The 17,679-nt window shown below is 56.5% G+C and overlaps 5 protein-coding genes across 5 annotated transcripts; 1 reads left to right on the top strand and 4 right to left on the bottom strand.

Moving 5' to 3' along the window:
- Positions 1-46: 46 nt before the first annotated feature.
- B0T15DRAFT_111380 (NADP-specific glutamate dehydrogenase) lies at positions 47-2,173 on the bottom strand. The gene is made up of 5 exons (XM_062861509.1): positions 2,006-2,173; positions 1,719-1,944; positions 1,606-1,655; positions 440-1,534; positions 47-125 (listed from the first exon to the last, which is right to left on the bottom strand). The coding sequence occupies exons 1-4, from the start codon at positions 2,049-2,051 to the stop codon at positions 501-503; spliced, it is 1,356 nt and encodes a 451-aa protein (XP_062724355.1). The 5' UTR covers positions 2,052-2,173; the 3' UTR covers positions 47-125; positions 440-500.
- A 2,512-nt stretch (positions 2,174-4,685) lies between these two features.
- B0T15DRAFT_111299 (ferritin-like domain-containing protein) lies at positions 4,686-5,995 on the bottom strand. Its single transcript, XM_062861507.1, has 2 exons — positions 5,641-5,995; positions 4,686-5,575 (listed from the first exon to the last, which is right to left on the bottom strand). Exons 1-2 carry the CDS (start codon positions 5,814-5,816, stop codon positions 4,789-4,791), a joined length of 963 nt encoding a protein of 320 aa, XP_062724354.1. The 5' UTR covers positions 5,817-5,995; the 3' UTR covers positions 4,686-4,788.
- Positions 5,996-8,196: 2,201 nt separating this feature from the next.
- B0T15DRAFT_111277 (uncharacterized protein) lies at positions 8,197-12,827 on the bottom strand. Its single transcript, XM_062861506.1, has 4 exons — positions 12,548-12,827; positions 9,815-12,345; positions 8,385-9,754; positions 8,197-8,330 (listed from the first exon to the last, which is right to left on the bottom strand). The coding sequence occupies exons 1-4, from the start codon at positions 12,690-12,692 to the stop codon at positions 8,291-8,293; spliced, it is 4,086 nt and encodes a 1,361-aa protein (XP_062724353.1). The 5' UTR covers positions 12,693-12,827; the 3' UTR covers positions 8,197-8,290.
- Positions 12,828-14,064: 1,237 nt separating this feature from the next.
- B0T15DRAFT_111246 (GLE1-like protein-domain-containing protein) lies at positions 14,065-16,138 on the top strand. The gene is made up of 2 exons (XM_062861505.1): positions 14,065-15,136; positions 15,191-16,138. The coding sequence occupies exons 1-2, from the start codon at positions 14,285-14,287 to the stop codon at positions 15,968-15,970; spliced, it is 1,632 nt and encodes a 543-aa protein (XP_062724352.1). The 5' UTR covers positions 14,065-14,284; the 3' UTR covers positions 15,971-16,138.
- On the bottom strand, positions 16,138-17,342 carry B0T15DRAFT_111241 (t-SNARE). The gene is made up of 2 exons (XM_062861504.1): positions 17,102-17,342; positions 16,138-17,038 (listed from the first exon to the last, which is right to left on the bottom strand). The coding sequence occupies exons 1-2, from the start codon at positions 17,146-17,148 to the stop codon at positions 16,306-16,308; spliced, it is 780 nt and encodes a 259-aa protein (XP_062724351.1). The 5' UTR covers positions 17,149-17,342; the 3' UTR covers positions 16,138-16,305.
- Between the last annotated feature and the right edge of the window lie 337 nt (positions 17,343-17,679).

Genomic DNA, 17,679 nt, shown 5'->3' with positions numbered 1-17,679 from the left:
CTTTCCTTGAGGTGGTTCCCCTTGCATTCGTTTTGCTATCTATGCTGCCCGGGTTGAAAAAAGGGCTTGCGCTGTGCCCCTTTCTCTGTAGGCTTTCAAGGAGCTGATTACCGGTCCATTCCCGTCTGTACATAGTTACACAGCAAGTGTCAGCCTCCATTTTGAGGTCGTCTAAAGGTTAAGAGAGCCCGCCCCCACGAGGCCCCTTGGTAAGTAGGTAGCCTGCCGGCCGTGCCCCTCTCCCGGAGATTATCACTGGTGGACCAATGGGGAAAACAGGGTTAATAGCAGAATCAGGCATCATAGCTAAAAGGTCTAGATATAGAGAACTCGCCGACAATTTAACCCAGGGAATCATGTTATAGAACCTCGTCCCACCCCCAACTCCGTCCTAATGGGACACCGAGAACGCCAACGAAAAATAGGGAAGGAGACGAACATCAACCAGGCAACCCGCACAGCCTGCCGCCCCGGACCCCAAGTTACAAGCCGCCCTATCTTCACCACCACTCGCCCTGGTCGTGCATGGCCTGAGCAACCTTAACGAAGCCGGCAATGTTGCTGCCTGCAACCAAGCTGGGAAGCTCGCCCTCGGCGGTCTCGACGTACTCCTTGGCAGTGTTGAGCCCCAGGTAGAAGGCGTTCTTCATGATGTCCTTGAGCTTCTGGTCGACTTCATCCCTGGTCCAGGGGTGACGCTGGCTGTTCTGCGCCATCTCGAGACCCGAAACAGCGACTCCACCGCAGTTGGCAGCCTTGCCGGGAGCGTACCAGATGGCGTTGCCCTTCTTCTCTCTCCGCTCCTTCTCGAACACCTCGATGGCCTCGAGCGTGCAGCCCATGTTGGACCCTTCGGCGATGAACCTGGCACCGCCGGCAACCAGAGCCTGCGCTTCCTCCTGGCTGACTTCGTTCTGCGTCGCACAAGGCAGGGCGACATCAACCTGGCCTACGTGCAGCCAAGGCCGGACACCCTCAATGTACTTGAGGCTGCCCTTCGGGGTGTAGTCGGCGAGAGCCTGGCGCTTCACCTTTAGCTCCATGATGGCCTCGATATCCTCAACGGTGACGTGTCCGCCGTCAGCCGCAACAAGCGAGCCCCTGGAGTCGGAGAGCGAGACAACAGTGGCGCCGAGCTCGATGCACTTCAGGGCCGCGTATTGCGCGACGTTGCCCGACCCCGAAATGGCCACGCGCTTGCCCTCCCAGCTGCCCGCACCTGCGACCTCGAGCATGTGGCCGACATAGTAGACAAGACCGTAGCCGGTGGCCTCCGGGCGGATGAGACTGCCACCCCAGTCGAGACCCTTCCCGGTCAGGACGCCCTCGAACTTGTTGCGCTCGCGGCGGTAGGCACCGAACATGTACCCAATCTCGCGCCCGCCGACGCCGATATCGCCGGCAGGGACGTCCGTGTCGGCACCGATGTGCCTCGCGAGTTCGCGCATAAAGGCGACGCAAAACCGCCGGATCTCGGCATCGCTCTTGCCCTTGGGGTCGAAGTCGGCACCGCCCTTGCCGCCACCCATCATCACTGATACCTCGCTGTCAGCAAGTGCTGCCAGTTTCCGTTTTTTTGGGAGATGGACCATGGAAGGTACTCACGTCCTGTGAGAGCATTCTTGAAGATTTGCTCGAACCCGAGGAACTTAAGGCTGCGCTTTTTGTCAGCGCGAGAGAATTCCCGTTTGATCTCCAACCCATGGTTGATGACTTACATGGAGAGATTGACCGAGGGGTGCAATCTCAGGCCACCCTTGTACGGGCCGAGAGCGGAGTTGAATTGCACGCGGTAGCCCCGGTTGACCTGGAGTCTGCCGGCATCGTCTTCCCAGACGACGCGGAACTGGATGACTCTCTCGGGGATCGAGACTACCCTCAGGGCGTCCCGGTATCCAGGGTACTTATCGAACAGCGAGCTGTTCTCAAGAGTGAGAGCGAGCTCTGCGAGGCCAGTGTCAGTTCGAGCTGCAAAATCATGTTGCTCAAGCGGCATGTCTCTTACCCTTGTACGCCTGCTCGAACTCGGGCTCTGAAGGAAGGTGGGACATGGTGGTGGGCGGTCGGTTGACTGTTGTACGTTTTATCGAATCAAATCTTCTTCTGTATGGGAGGAGATTCAAGGGTATCGATATCAGACCGGGCTCGACCACGAGAGCGCAAAAGGATAGAGTAGGTAAAGCCGGGAAGAGAAAGCGAAGCAAGAAGGAAACCCAGAATATATACGCATAGCACGAGATGAGACGGGTGGGGGTTGGAGACGCCGACCAGCGGCCTTGGGGAGGTAGCACAAGACATGTTGCATCTCCTCCGGAGGACAGTTCGGAGGCGGATGCTGGACGTTGCCACCAGGATGGCAGTGAAGTCTACGTCGAACCCACCCAGGGCCTCCCTGCGGGTTAACTGGCAATGTCTTGGCGAGGGCATGCTGCTCAACCCGCCGGTTTTCGCTCTCCTCTGGGCGAAGGGCACACTAACATCCCGCGCCTGCACGGCACCACTATACACCGGGCCTCATTGATTGCCGATCTGTCTAACTAGCCGTGATCGTTCTGAGAACCATCTCCCAAGGTCACGGTGACGACATCGGCTGTAGGAGCGATTTCCTGGCAACAACCATCAGAACGCTTGCTGAATCGAGATTCGTTGATCTGGCCGCCGTTCTTATCGATAGTGATATCGCCTGCACTGATTGGCGCATACGTTTCAGCTGAGGAAAAGCATCTTCACATGCTCAAGGCTTGCTCGCGTGCGCTCCTGCACAATCCCATGTGGGGGTTACGCTTGACAATCCCAATTGTAGACACATCCAAGCAAATCGATTGGGCGCCTTCGGGATTAATGGAACTGAAGGCCGACGCTTGGGGAATCGTTCTTGGGGTGGGGTCGACAGGAGTCCAACCACTAGGACAATTGGCAGGCCCGCGGCGGCCACCAACGTCCATGTCAAATCTCTGACAGCTCACCCGGGCTGTTTTCGCCCGCCTCCGACTTCGCTGGGCTGACCGCAGAAACCTCCCTCCGGTTCATCCCGAATTGGGTAAGTGAAGGCGTGTCCCGCTCAGCGAGGTCCCCACTCAAGGGGCAGAGCCAAGCCTCAACGTCAGATCTTCCGTCTCGGCGGCTCTACTTCAATCGAACCGTAATGGCAACTAATAATGATTTGGCAATCACCGTTGATAGGGAACTCGAAGTCGGCCCGTCAAGCTTTGCTCGTATACCCAATCTTTTCGGCAACGTATTCATCCTTGGCGGTGGAAGTCGCTCTCGAGACACCTCTGAGTTCCCAGACAACAGACACAACGCCGCCATCCACTCGAGTTTTACAATGAGGGAGTTGGGCCCAGTAGAGCAAGTCAGAAGGTTCGATAGCCAAGCTTGCGGCTTCGCCAATCTTGGGAGACGTGAAACGTCCCCGGCTCTTCGGTCCCCCTCGAGCAACTGAGGAGTGGCCAGTTATGTGGACATCGGGCACAACATGGGAAACCTCATGTCTTTTAAAGTACTTCGAATCTTGATATAGATCGAAACACGCCGACGCGCCAAACTCGCATCCGCCCTACCGCGCCGTGCTTGTCGTCCACCGACACGTGCTAGTGGTGGCGCGGAAATGCAGGGTCCTGGTCCGAGATAACCTTATTGATTTGATAGAACCCACTCATATCTTGATGGCGTGAACCCGTCCCGAGCTTCTCGGGCCTTCCAGGTCCCTCAGGTTCCACAAGCTGACAGGGATCTCTAAATCCCAATGGCGGCATGTATGATACGCTAGCCTAAGGTAGTTCTTTCGACATCGAAGGTTGAGAGTGATGAGAGCGGCAAGGACACCGGGAGGGTCTCTTTGCCTTCTTGGGGCTGCTGGGGACATACACTACAACTCTGCGTAATAGGGTATGTATGATATGCACATCCACATACCATTCCATACATGCATACAAACTCGACCATGGCAGGATCACAGTGCTGCTCCGTATGCTGTATGGGTTGGGAAACTTGCTAACCAGGGCTTCAACTTATCTTAGCCAGCCCATGACCATTGAGATGACTGTTATGACCGCCACGTAACTCACGGCGACAGACCTTTCGCTTATGCACTACGGACGATCGAACCTGCCTCTGCCAGAGTATATTCAAGCCTAGCGATGACTTTGCGCTCCTTCACTACACTCATGAGCAACATGTTTGATCATCGACCTCCCTACACCAGTATACCACTTCCAAGACCCCTGGGATGCCAACGGGCACATGCTTTGTAGACACCGCCCTATTTCTCGTTGAAAACGCATGGTGGGTATCTCCCATAGACTAGCAACTACAATCAAGTAACGTGGTTCAGGAGAAAATAAGAGTCAGGAGGGACAAGAACGATAAACGGATCAATGCCCATAATAAATAAACCCTTTGCACCCTCGTCGAGCGAGGTGACGGGGACTGAGATATACAAGCTGATGCACCCTTAGCGGTACAATATCGCCCATGAAACGAAGTGAACAAAGAAAACCATTATGTAAAGGGAACAAGTCTGTTTTGTGTGTCTGGCCTGGTCTGGTAACAAACACATGAGCCATTGATTGGCCCTGCATCCCACCCGAGAAACAAGGCGGCACCTCGTTTCAACCCGACAAGAGAAGCTAGGGGTTGTTTCTGGCCCCCACCCGAAACTCATTAGAAGTGCAGGAGAATAATTGTGAAGCTCAGCGCTCCAAGACCAGACCAACAACGACGCACATATACACAGGCGAAAACGAGCCAGGCCCCTTCTCTTTTTCAGCCAGCCAGCCTCGTGGCTTACGAGACCTGCATCACCATGGGCCCAGCCACGATGATGTCGTCGGTAAGTTTGCCAGTCAGCGGGCCGGCGCTCGCCAGGTTGACATAGGTGATGCCGGCCAACCCTTGCGGCACGACGCAGCCCGTGGCCGGGTCGAAGGGCGTGAAGACGGTGCCGCCGGGGATGCCGCCCGTGGTGAAGGCGCAGTTGGTCGCGGTGGCGGCGGCATCGCTCTGCAGCTGGATGGTAGTGCCGGCGGCTACCGCGGTGGTGCTCTGTCCGGCGGCCATGGCCAGGGTGGGGAAGGCGGTCAGGATGAGGTTGCTCCCGTCCGGGCAGCTCTGGATAAACGGGGCCGCGAGCGAGAAGACTTGCTTGGGCGTCAGGGGCGTGTCGAAGGCTTGGGGCACGGCCAGGGCTTTGCTGGCGGCGCGGATGAAGGTCTGATGGCGGGCTTCGACGGTCAGGATCGAGCCTGCTGTCGTGAGGATCGAGCCGTCGGAGACGAGCGACGCGGCGCCCAGGTAGGCCGAGACGCCGACGTTCTCGAGCACGGCGGCGGTGGCAACCATGCCCGCGGCATCGGTGAAGGCGAAGTTGTAGGTGCACGGCTGCACTGGCTGCACGCCGGCCTGTGCGATGGCGCTCTGCAGCAGGATGACATGCTCCTCTTCCGTCTTGCCGATCTTGAGCAGGTCATCGATCTCTTGCTGCGTGAGGCCGAGTGCTTGGAAGTCGGTCGCCGGGAACTTGGCGAAGCCTTGCTGGTAGAAGGTCGCTTCAAGCCACTCGAGCGTGAGAGCGCTGGAAGGGGGCTCGGTTAGTACTAGCATTGCGTAATTGCAGAGAGGGAGAAGCTGTCATCGTACAATTGCAAGATGTCGACATCGGTCAGGCCCGCGGCCGCGGCAGCCTCGTTCTGGCGTTTTGCGTGCTCATACATCTGCACCTGTGCCTTGTTCAACTTTGGGATCCCTGGTACCGCCGACGAGACGGCCGCTAGCCCCGCCACGACTGCCCCAAGTGTTGTCCTGATGGAAGGCATCTTTGTTGCCGGAATTCGGTCGATTAAGGTCTCGGTTATCCCTGCCGTTTCTTCCGTTCCTTTCCCCTGAGCGTACAAGAGCAAGACCAGCCTGGCTGGAGAATCGAAAGGCCTGCCTGAGGAGATATTGTATTACAAATATACTAAGATAGAATAGGTGTCTGCCGAAAGCAAACAGCACTGAAAGAGAGACGGACAGACTGAGCTGCTTGAAGGAGAGAAAAAAAGCAGACCAGCGCTTTGGGCGAGAAGAGCGAACTGGACAGGGGCGTGGGATGGAGGGGAGGGGAGAGGAAAAGGGACCTTGGCATGTGTAAGTGGGAAACGGCTTGAATAAAGACGGCCTGCCAAGTTGGCCATGTCTGCGTCCCTGATGAACGAAGCGGCTGCTGCCCGTTCCGGGACCCGCATCGCGTCGAGTGCCCACCCCCCACCCCCATCCCGAGGCCCCGAGGCCCAGACGGGGGAGGGGGAGCAAGGAACAAGAATAAGCTACCTATGTCAGAGCAACGCTGCCGGGGCAAAGGCATGCCGGGGTCATCTTTCATCTTCGTTGTGCGGGTGCTCAGGACGCATCCAGAACATCCGTTGCAAGGGCGACTGCTCTCCTCATCGAGGTCGCGAATAGCCAAGGTTGGCCAAGGTTAGCCAAGGGAAAGGTTCAGATGGCAAGGACTGAAGGTAGTCACGTTGTGATGTTTCGTTTCTTCCTCTAGTGCACTTAGACACCCGCTTTCCTTGCTGCAGCTGCCGTGAATCCGTGATAGGAGGCCTTGCTGCGACCCTTCCGTGGTTGCGGAACGTTGCGCTGGAGGCTGAACATGGCCAATCAGACGTGAGCGGATGTTTTAAGGTTAAGACGCAGGCGAAAGCAACCCTTGCTCGGAATCCGGTTGCTCGCGCGAATGGTGGAGAAAGCTAAAAGTCAAAAAACATGCGGGTCTGCTGCGGGTCGCCCAGGCAGCCGCCGATTGGCCGCTGCACAGAAAGCCAAGGCTGAACGGTTACCGCGACGAGAGATTTGCGACAGTGGCGCTCACAGGGCTCGTCTCAGGCTTGTTTCAATATGACGGACCGCACCATCGCCGATGACTCGGAAAGGTTCTGGTGGCAATCTGCGACAACACCAATCTTCCTCCGGACGATGCCTCGTACAGGCACTCGTGCGCGCAGTCTTTGCCTGTGTTGGGTGGACGCATGCCTCCAGTTTCGAACAGCTCCTGCACAGTACAACCCATACTATCTGACTCAGACCAAGAGTAGTGACATGCATGGCATCTTTAATTCCTACAGCCTTCGAGAAGAATGCGTTAGTAGACGGGGTTCTCGCCACCAGAAGCGATCTTTGCGCAGAGACCTGGCCCACGATCAGCGTTGCCTTCTGAGTCGCGGTTTCGTCCGGCGCGGGACACGAGTCGGAGAACACGACTCGCGGCGTTCTCCCGGAGTGATTCCCGCCGGTGCTGCCGGTGTGTGACGTGCTTTTCCCAAAACATCATCGCTGCAGGCAAATCCACCTTTATCGGGCGGTTCGAACCAAAGGACCCTAGTTTCAACCATCTAGACCAGACGTTATAAAAGGGGAGTAGAAAGACAGGACGCAAGCCGGAACACTAGGTGGAGGGACACTGAGCCAATGCTGGACTAGCGATCCGAACTCTGCCTGTATACATCAGATTGTGCTCATAAGATAGATACTGGTAGTATTCGACATCAGATCCAAATGATAAGCATCTCTCGGCATGTACTACTCAACTATGCCGGACCCTTTGTGTCTCACTCGCTTCAAGTTACCTTATCCCGTTTCAATCCACGGCATTGTTGAGAAGGAACTTAGCCATGTGGATGGTTACCACGTGCGGAACTTGTCACCGCGTAATGCAATGTAATGGCATGTCGGGACCAAAGTTGAAAGGAGGGGACGGGACGCAACCCGTATTGTAATTCACAAGCAGTCGCATGCAAACCGGCAACACAAAACGATGCACTTCACTATTAGATAGTTACGTTTACGTCCGCCGCCGCTTCCCCTCCTCGCACCTCCATCATTCTTCTGTTTCCGTCTCCCCTTTTGAACCATTCGCAGCAGTATCGCCATCGCGGACAAGTCTTCCGCAAATACTATGTGAATGGACCTTCCGACTATCAGCCAATAAAACAACTAAAACAACCCATAGCAGCTTTGGTCGAGCTTTAAACGCAGAGCTCCCCCCTTATCAATCTCCCACTCCTCTCGCCTTGACCGACCTCCCTCAACCTGATCCATACGACCAAACCACCGCGTGAATCATCTCGGAGCTGTGTGCTATACACACTGAGGCACGGTTATTACATATCAAATCGGTCGCTTCTTCCAACGATATCTTGGGGGCCTGGGTATCTGAAGGTGCTGCAGCTGTGCGAGACTCCTTTTGCCTAGTTCATCTCCGCCGTTGAGCCACGGCTGAGGTTACCAGGCAGGGACCATGGGCGATCTAGAGCGCGTATGGGTTGAGAGACCGGATGGTCAAGCACCTACGGTCTTGGTTAGCAAAGTCCATTCTCACGGATGCCTTTGTATGCACTTACGGTGGGCTCTTGGTGAGGTCCGTCTTCAGGATAACCGGCACGCGCGTCATCTCCGTCACATCCTGGATGTATTCACCACCCTCTTCCCTCAGCTTGAAGAGCTTCAAGTACTTCTCCTTGTTGGTCAAGCGTGTCTCCGGTACATCGGCAGTCGGCACCTTGGAATCTGACCGCGTCCGGTGAAGAGTGCCCGCTGCATCCGCCGAGGGCCGTGTGGGCGACCCGGGAACGCTCTGCGTCGGTCGCTCCACCAGCGACGCCCCCGCCATTGCTTCGGTGATGTCGGATGCGTTATCGGACACGTTTTCGTCGTCGTCATCGAAAAGGGCATCCTCCTCATCCTTCGAAATTGTGCCCGTTTCGGTCTGCTTTCTGGCTGCTTCCTCCCGTTCCTTCTTGGCTCTCTCCGCCTCCTCGGCCTGGCGAGCAGCAGCCAGGGCATTAGAGAACCGCTGCGACACAGCAGCCTTGGGCCGCTCGTCCTCCGGCACGTACGCCGAGCTGGGCACACCCTTCTCCCAGTAGAGCTCCAGAATCCGCTTCTCCTTTCTGAACTCGGCTTTCTTGAGGGGCAGTTGGTCGCAATGCACCCGCTTCTCGAAGCCCCATTCGGGAATGAGCACGTCGAAAGCCGACTCGTACACACAAAGGACAATGCCCTCGCTGATCAGATCGCCGTTCACCTCTTGACGCTTCTTGTCCATGGCGCGGCAGGCTTCGATATGGACACTCTGTTCCTGAGCATTCTGTGCCGAGTCCTTCTTTGTGTTGCATGCTTCGACGACCTTGACCAGATTCTCGAGATCTTCGTTGTACTCAATCTTGCCCTCGGAAAGCACGGACTCTAGTTGCCGGTGCACTAGGACATCCGCGTAGCGTCTGGTCGGGCAGGTGAAGTGGGTGTACAGCGGTAAGTTGAGAGAGTAGTGAGCCCAGAGGTGCTTGGCTGTCTTGCCAGCAATGTAGTACTTGGCGCGCTGCATAGACTTGATGAGCAACGTCTCCATACCCCTTCTAATTTCGGCATCTTCGACCCTAAACAGGCTATTCTGGAGCGAGCCACTGCTGGTGGGATCAATCTCGTAGCCAAGGGCCGTCATGCGCTCGACGATGGTCTGAAGCCGTCGAGGGTTAGGCGGGGCGTGCCTTCGCAGAAGTGCTTTCTCGGGGAGAGCGCGGGCCAAGCGTTGAGCAACATAGGCGTTAGCCTTGTGCATGAGTTCCTCGACCAATTCCGTCGCCGGTGTGGTGTCGAAGATGTTGTGCTTGACAGGGATGTTCTCGTCATCTAGCTGCTGGAGGAGCCGGAGGGGAGCAATGGGCTCACCGCCAGCATCCAGACGCCCTTCACGGAATTTCTGAGTCAGGACCTGCGAGTAAACATTAGTAACTGCCGTTAGGTAGAAAGCTTCTATTGGATCGCTACTTACGTTGAGAAGCTGAACGTCCTTGGCCTCCACAACATCGTGCGCAAACTCAGAGGCAGCCGAAAGGGCTTCGTCCATCTGCGACAGTGAGAGCTTGCCGCCGCTCTTCACGATAGCCTTCCCAATCCATGTATCGCCTTCGGCAACAGCGCCGGTATGCGGGTTGACATGGAAAACGACACTGACGGTTAGCCGATCCTCATTCGGAGTAAGCGAGCAGACTTCGGTCGAGAGCTTTGGCGGAAGCATCGCGCAGAACCTGTGGACGAGGTGAACGGCAGTGCCACGCTTCCTCGCCTCGCGGTCAATCAGCGAATTTGGCTTGACAAAGTGCGTCACATCCGGCACGTGGATGCCGATCTCGATCTTGCCATCAGGCAGGGACTTGACGTGGACGCCATTTCCAAGCTCGGCCGAGCCGTCCAAGTCAAGTGTGAAAATCTTCTCGTTGCGGAAGTCCCGGCGAGCCGCCATGGCGGCCTCGTCTTCTTTGGCAATCGACCAGTCTTGAAGACCCACACTGCGCAACACGGCATCGGCGAACTCGTCAGACGAGAAGTTGTTGTCTCGGAGCAAGGCATCGGTCTCAACTTTCAGGTCGCCCATCTTCCCCAGTTTCTCAACCAGCGTGCCAAACGGGTGCAGCGAGGTAATGGGCCAACGCTTGATGCAGGCCACGAAGATCTGGTCAGCATATTCCTGGTGCTTCTCGACAAAGTCGCGAGGAGCCTGCTCTGTGGGAATCGCAATCAGCGGAACTCGCTTGTCAGTCGGCTTGAACCACACGATCTTGGGTTTCTCTTGCGCGCGGGACTCTTGATGCCGCGACATGCTCCCATCCCGTGCAGCACGCTCGGCTTCTTGCTTCTCCTTGGTCGCCTGGCTGCTGGGACGCAGTAGACCCAGCGTGCCGGAGAACATCTGACCCGCAACACGCTCGATGACTGCGACGATGTGGCCAGCATAAAGAGGCTTCTGCTCGTCGCTGATCTCCTCCTCCTCGACAAGCAGCAGGCTTTGGCCCTCGACTTCGACATCATCATTCTTCTTCTGTGTAGGCCGCTGTCTTAGACTGCCACGTCGGCGGATACCGCCTTCGCCATTGCCGTTGTCGTCACCATTACCGCCAACTTGACTGGTGCTGGCAGTCGACCCAGAACGGGTATCGGTGATGTCCTTCCTCTTCTTCTTCTCTTCCTTCTCGCGCTTTTGAGCCCAGACCTCGTCAACATCCAGAAGCTCGACCGCGACCAAATCTCCCTCAAGAGCACGGTTGCGGTCCTTACTGCCGCAGATGAAAATGTCGGCGTCAAGGAGGCCATCTTGGGTCGAGACATACGCGTCGCTTCTGTTCTTCTTGTTCACGCGGAGAATGCCAGAAACAAGCTGCCCATCACCCAGCAGGGCTGGAAGCGTGGCTTGCGGCAGGTAAGGAGTGAAGAGAGTCTTGCGCTGCTGCTGCTGCTGCTGTTGGGGCTGCTGAGCAACCATGGGAGGAGCATGCTGGCTAGCTTGAAGCCCGGCCATGTGCTGCCCGTTCATGGACGCAACCTGGAGGGCCTGCAACTGATTGAGCTGCATGGGGTTCAACTGCTGCCCCGTGTACAGACCGGGGATCATCATCTGACCAGGAAGCTGCATAAGCTGGGGCTGACCGGGATACTGGAACGCGCCAATATTTGCGACGGATTGGTGGCTGATGGAGGTACGACTGCGGTGGCCCGGCTGGAATCCCTGATTCTGGCCGGCACCTCCTGTCTGATCTTGGCCCTGGCCCTGGCCCTGGTTTTGAGTGCGCCAGTTGCTGTCGAAGTTCCGAGAAGAGGTGCGGGCATGACCTCCACCACCGCGGCGGGGGAAATCGCCACCAAAGCCGCCGCGACCGTTCGGGCCGACAGCCATGCTTTGGCTTCGTCCATGGCCGCCGCGGCCGCCGCGGAAGGACGGGGCCTGCGCTGGCTGACTTTCCGCTGGGGCCTGGGAGGGGGTTGCGCTCTTGGCCTCGTCCTCCGATCTTTCGACCGAGCCCGAGGCGCCGGGAGCGGGAAATTGGAAGCCCGACGTGGTGCGCTTCTGCTGTGCGATCTCGGCAGCCTTCTTGGCGTCGGCAAGGGCCAGAGAGTGGCGTCTCTGATGGCCGCCTCCGGTACCGCCGCCGCCTCGGCCACCACGGCCGCCAGTATTCTCCCTGCCCTGTCCTTGCATATTATCGAAGCTGCCAAAGGCGGCTCCAGATGCGCCAGAAGACGGTGCTGGAGGCGGGCCCATGCCCATGTTGGGTATGGCTGACTGATTTCGGCGATGTGACAATGGTTGTGTTGGCGCGGCAAGGGGCACGTTCTGCTGCTGAAGCTGGGTTGGGAACTGGAAGCCAGCTTGCGGCGACATATTTGTCATGGCGGCTTGGAGGGGGTTGAAGCCGCCGGGACCGAGGGCCTGATTCGGCAGCATGCCCATCTGATGATAGGTCGCTTGGAGCTGCTGCTGGTGTTGCTGCAGCATCTCGATCTGCTGCTGGATGGCCAGCTGCTCCACTGCGAGAAGAGAGAGTCATGTTAGCCTCCATGGTACACGATTCAGGATGGATTGAGAAGAGCGACAAGCATTCGAGCTTGGTGCCCTGTAGGGGGACCACACTATGGCTACGGAGTGGGAGAAAAAAAAAGGGGGAGGAGGGGGGGGGGGGGGCCGGGGGTTGCAATGTAGCGAGGTGGCAAGAGAGCAACACCAACTTACTACCGGGGTTTGCAACAAACATACTCATCAATGGGGTCAGTTCCGACGGGCTTCTGCGATGTGCGATGTGCAGCCGGCGGCCAGTAGGCCCAGGAACGCCACCGGCTTGAGGTTGCTGTTGGTTCTGTTGTGGCTGCTGCTCCATGGCGGCATTTGGTGATGCAGGGAAGGCTAGCGGAGCAAATCGATAAATGCACGTCAAGTGCGGAACAAACTGTATTCGGATGCGTTTGCAAGCGGGAAAGACAGGAGTTGCGTATCTGGTTTACGGGACTGGGATCTGGCTGCTGTCTTTTGGATGATTTTGCGGAGGCGTTGCCCACGGACGATTTTGCTGCACGATGTCGAGCCCAAAAAGGTTAATGAGAGATTGAAGAAAGGCAAGGAGGGAGGGCTGATCAAGAGAGATGGACAGGCTAGACGAGCTTGATGCGCGGATGGCAAAATTGGCAGATGCCTTTAGGGGGAAAATACGGTAGGTAGGTGGCTGAGGAAGGAGGGTGGAAGGTGATGACGATGGGATCGAGGCAAAGCGGCGGGAAGGTTGCTCCTTGGGTGTGCTCCGTGCTTCAGCGGAACCCTCCTAGCACTGAAAGGGAATAGGTGGAAAGTGGGGCACAGAGGGGGCGAGGGGCTTGGCCCGTGCTTGCAGCTGCGCACGAGAGCCTTGGTGTTGAGGTTTGAAGCTCGTACTGGGGCGTAACCGTGTAATCATAAGGTACTAGTACTAGTACCTTAATAAGAGACCTCCACTTCAGCTCTCAATAACTGCAACCTTTGGGCTGCAAGACACCCGACGTTTGTTGACGACATGGTATCATATGGTATCATTGCTCGGCGGCGAGCTTCATCGTTGTCAATTCAGCGTTTTTTTTTTGGGTGGAAATGCAGTGCTACTTATGTTTATCATTATCTAGCCGTAGCTGATACAAGCTCGAGACAAGCCTGTGCATTGTTTTCAGCCTAGCTGCTGGGGTCAGATGGCGCATGCAGTAACAGTTTCAGACTTTCAGTGGCAGGTCTCATGTTCTGGGGGCTCGTGAGGCGCGATGGATATGCAATCTAGCATCCTGGCATAGCAGCATCCGCAAAAGTCTACTGCGGCGTAAGGGCTGAGGGGAGAAAATGAAGATGCGCAATATAAGGAACAAGAGCAGTGCATGATACCTACCAGGTACTACTTGGTATTGTACCTTGACCTTATCCAGGATGGCCACTTGTTCTCTACTTAACCTACCAGGTGCCTCCCTAGGTGGTTCCCAGGTTGGAACATATCGGTCGCTGAGGACTTACCTTACCTTTGAATACGTAAGTCATACCTACTAGGAGGTTCGCCAATTCTTGGTTCGATAGTAAGTGGATACGGTACTTGTCTTTCCAGTGTGACAATGGATCGAGATGGTACGGTAATTCATAAGGGCCCCGTTACTCCGTAATCATTACCTATACTAATCACCGGGTAGTAGATGAGGTACAAGTACAGTAGTAGTACAATACCTACAAGTTTGTACCGCCTAGCATAGTAGGTACGAATACGTAAGGTACCTTACACAGTAGGTAGGCAGGCAAACATTGGGCCCAGGTGTGCATCTCGTAAAAATCGGACCGTCAGGCATTCTATCGTTAGCTCATCAACAAACAATGGCTGGTTCCGCACCTGCACCGCAGCCTCACAACTCACTGGGAAACATGATCCTATAGGCGCGATACGCGACATTACGTCCCACGATATCAATTATGGCAGGCTCATCTCCTCTCCGACGGCAGAGCAACCATTGGGCGAGTCCGCAGCGCCCGCGCTCCATCATTGACGAAATCATCGCCGATGACAGGAACTCCGAGGAGCGACACAGACAGCTTCTTGAAGCTGCTAAAAGGGAACATGCCCGTATCAGAGAGGATGCTGAACGGGTATACTGGGAGCAGCTCCAACGGGAGGAACGGCAGCGACTCCTCGAGGAGAAAAGGAAAGAGGAAGAGAGAATCAGACTCGAGCAACAACTCGCTGCGGAACGCACGAGATTGAATGCGCTCAAGGCGCAGAAGATTCCGATTCCGTCCCCTTTACCGAGCCCCGCCCCTGCTGCGCCACCTACAATAAATGGGAGGGCACCTGCTGCCGCACCAGTCGAGAACAATGCGCCCGCGCAGACGAACGGGACGCCATCGCCATCGCCACGACCTCCAGAGCCTCCTGCCGGCGTCACGTCGAGACTTCCGGTCGCAGGGCCACCAGCTCAGGCACCAACGTCTGTTCCCAACAAATCGTCGCAGCCTGCGAGGCCGGCAAGCTCGGTTCTAGGGGTCGGCAGTCTTCTCAATCACACACCGCAGCCGAATGGCGTTGCTTCCACGTCCGCGGCAGCTCGGTCGCCCGCTCCGCCGCCGGCCCCGCCGCCTGCACAACCGCCTCCGGACAGGTATACCGAGATCCACAAGAATCTCAAGGCGCTGCGGAAGTCCGTGGCCGAACAAGCCAAAACAAATGCGGCTCTCAAAGCAAGAATGGGTGACATGCGGCGGGAAATCCGGAAATCCATCGGTCAACTCACCGTGTCCTCGGGAGTCGCGGGCGTAAACAAGACACAGGTACGGAATCAGGGTCTTTCTTGGCGGAAAACATCGCTGACGTGATTGAAACAGCAACAACGGATATTGGCGCTGCTGCGCGAGGCGCTATCGAACCAAGTTCAGTCGCAGCTGGTAGATCCCAGCAACTTCGTCTTGCAGCCGAGGAATCCGGTTGCAGGGGCTAGGCACAACGAGCCGATACTTCCATCAATCTTTCTCTATTTAATCAACATTTTTGCGAAAGCCGCCATTTCCCAGTTCATCAACGAGGCCAGCGCACGGCCAGAAACGGCGGATCCTGTTGGTGTCTGCGTTGCCGCCGTCCTTTCCGACCCAGATTTTCTCTGGCGGGGCGCATCGATGATCGATATCCTGCTCGCTAAGTTCAGGATAGTTTGTCCGGTCCTCTTTGGCTACAGAGGGAGTGAGAGAACGGAGCAGGGGAGGCAGAGGTTAGGCTGGTGGAAAGACAACGGGCAATGGGTGACGGAGCAGCAGCACATGGACCGCATGACAGGTCTCGGGGCCGGCTTCGCATCAATTTCTCTACGAAAGTTTATGGCGTCCAAAAAGGAGAACCCTTATCCTGCCCGGAATTATTGGACGGCCATGGCGCGAATTGTCAACACGCCGTCTGCTGAAATCTCCAACACCCAATGTGTTGTCCTGAAGGCGATGGTAGAGAACTACGAGCAGAAGTTCATCGAGTTCTACGGGTCGGCCGCTATCGCGGCTCTGGAAATCGCTTTGGTCGAATTTCCCGCCAGGGCTCCACAGAAGTCGGCGGCGGTGAATTCTCTGGAGGTGCTGGCCCAGGTGTTGAAGCGGGAGATGGGTCTTACTCTTGGATAAGGTGGTCTGATCAGGGTACGGGAATGGCACGTGAGAGGGCTCCCTCACCATGGGCTCGGGATAGAGAAGGAATGCCATGTCAATTTACTAATGGGGCAAAAACAAGGAGGAGTGGTCGTCTTTATTAGAGAAGGTGTAAGGACTTTTGGCAAACGGAAGCGGAGAGTATCATTGTGTTAGATACCCAGCATGTCAGAATAGCTGACCAAGGCAAACCCAAAACGCCTAGTTCTAGGAACCCCCATCTCTACACACTCAGGTATAATGTCTTCCATGCCAAAACACATCCCAAAGAACCCAAACCGCCCCAGCCCAGACCCTACGGTACGCTTGTTTCAGAGAACCAACAACAGTATCAGCAATATAATCAACACAACGATTAGGACCCCTATGCAGCAGCTGCTCCACCGATCCTCAGTCCTCCTCATCACGTACTTGAGCTTCTCCATCCCCGTCTGCAGCCTCCCGCCCACCCGATCTGCCAGCTGATCCACCACCTCGAGCATCTCGACCTGCTCCTCCAGCTCCCGCCCCATGTCGTCCGCCTGGCGCCGCAGGTTACCCACCGTCTGGAAGACTCCGTCCAAATGCTCGTCCTGCTCGCGCATCATCACGACCTGCTGCTCGCGCTCAAACTCGGCAGCGTAGTCGTTGTCGGCGTCCCCGCCTTCGCCGTCGGGAATCGCAAACCAGGATGGCTCTGGGAGGTCGGTACCACTGCTCCCTTTCCCTTTCTGATTTCGACCGGCGGCGCCGCCTGCGGAAGTGGAGGAGGCGACTTTGGAGAGCTCCTCGCGCATGTCGTCTACCTCGCCACCGACTTCCTGCACGAGGCGCTTGCGCCGGGTGACTTCGGCGGCGGAGAGGCCATAGTGGGACGGGTTCGACTCGACGACTCGGACGGACTCGACCAGGTCGGCGAGGTCTTCGGCGAGGGAGTTGAGGGAGGATTCGAGGTCCGCGCGGGCCGAGGCGAGCTCGGGCGAGGTAGCTGAGGTCGCGAGGGAGCGGATGCGCAGGTAGGAGGTGAAGAGGGAGCGGGCCGATTGCAGTTGGTTCAAAACATCTCTGTGGGTAACGTCGTTGTCAGTTACTTCTCGCGCGGAAAGGAGGGAGCGGAGCGGGACGCACTGCTGCACCTGGAGGAACGGGTCCTCCTCGTTCGTCGAAGACATCATCCCGCACCGTCGTGGGTCACGCTATAAGCTAAGTTGTGGCATTAGACAGTCAGTTTCAGGACATGTCGGCCAGATGCTGTGTCGCAAAGGTGTGCGATTGACTCGGTTGTAGTCTGGAGTGCTCAGACCAGCTATCCGAGTCACTTGCGATGTACCTGGCAATAAGTGCGGCAACTGTGTCACGGTGATGGATGTAATCCGTACAATACAAACGGAGTACCTATGGGGCACTCGTTAGAGGTCCACTATTCCGGTCATACGCGTTCTAGTGTACTCTACGGATGTGCTTGTACTGTACAATACCGTACACGAGTACAATTACACGGTACGAGTAGTACTTGAAATTGCCGCTACTAGTATACTCCGTATATTACAGTACTAGTAACTCGACTGGAACTCCGTTCTACAGGTACAATAACGTTACTAACGCCGGATAAGGTCGGGTACCTGGCAGAGGTAGGCAGGTAACCAGTACGGTGTGATAAAATGACCGTGGCTAGTGGGTACCGAGATGTCTGAGGTATACTGTTT

The sequence above is a fragment of the Chaetomium strumarium genome (assembly GCF_033439665.1).
Source record: "Chaetomium strumarium strain CBS 333.67 chromosome Unknown B0T15scaffold_2, whole genome shotgun sequence".
NCBI classification, from domain to species: Eukaryota; Fungi; Ascomycota; class Sordariomycetes; order Sordariales; family Chaetomiaceae; genus Chaetomium; species Chaetomium strumarium.
The sequence above is the reverse complement of the archived record's forward strand: the minus strand, read 5'-3'. Positions and strand labels throughout refer to the sequence as shown.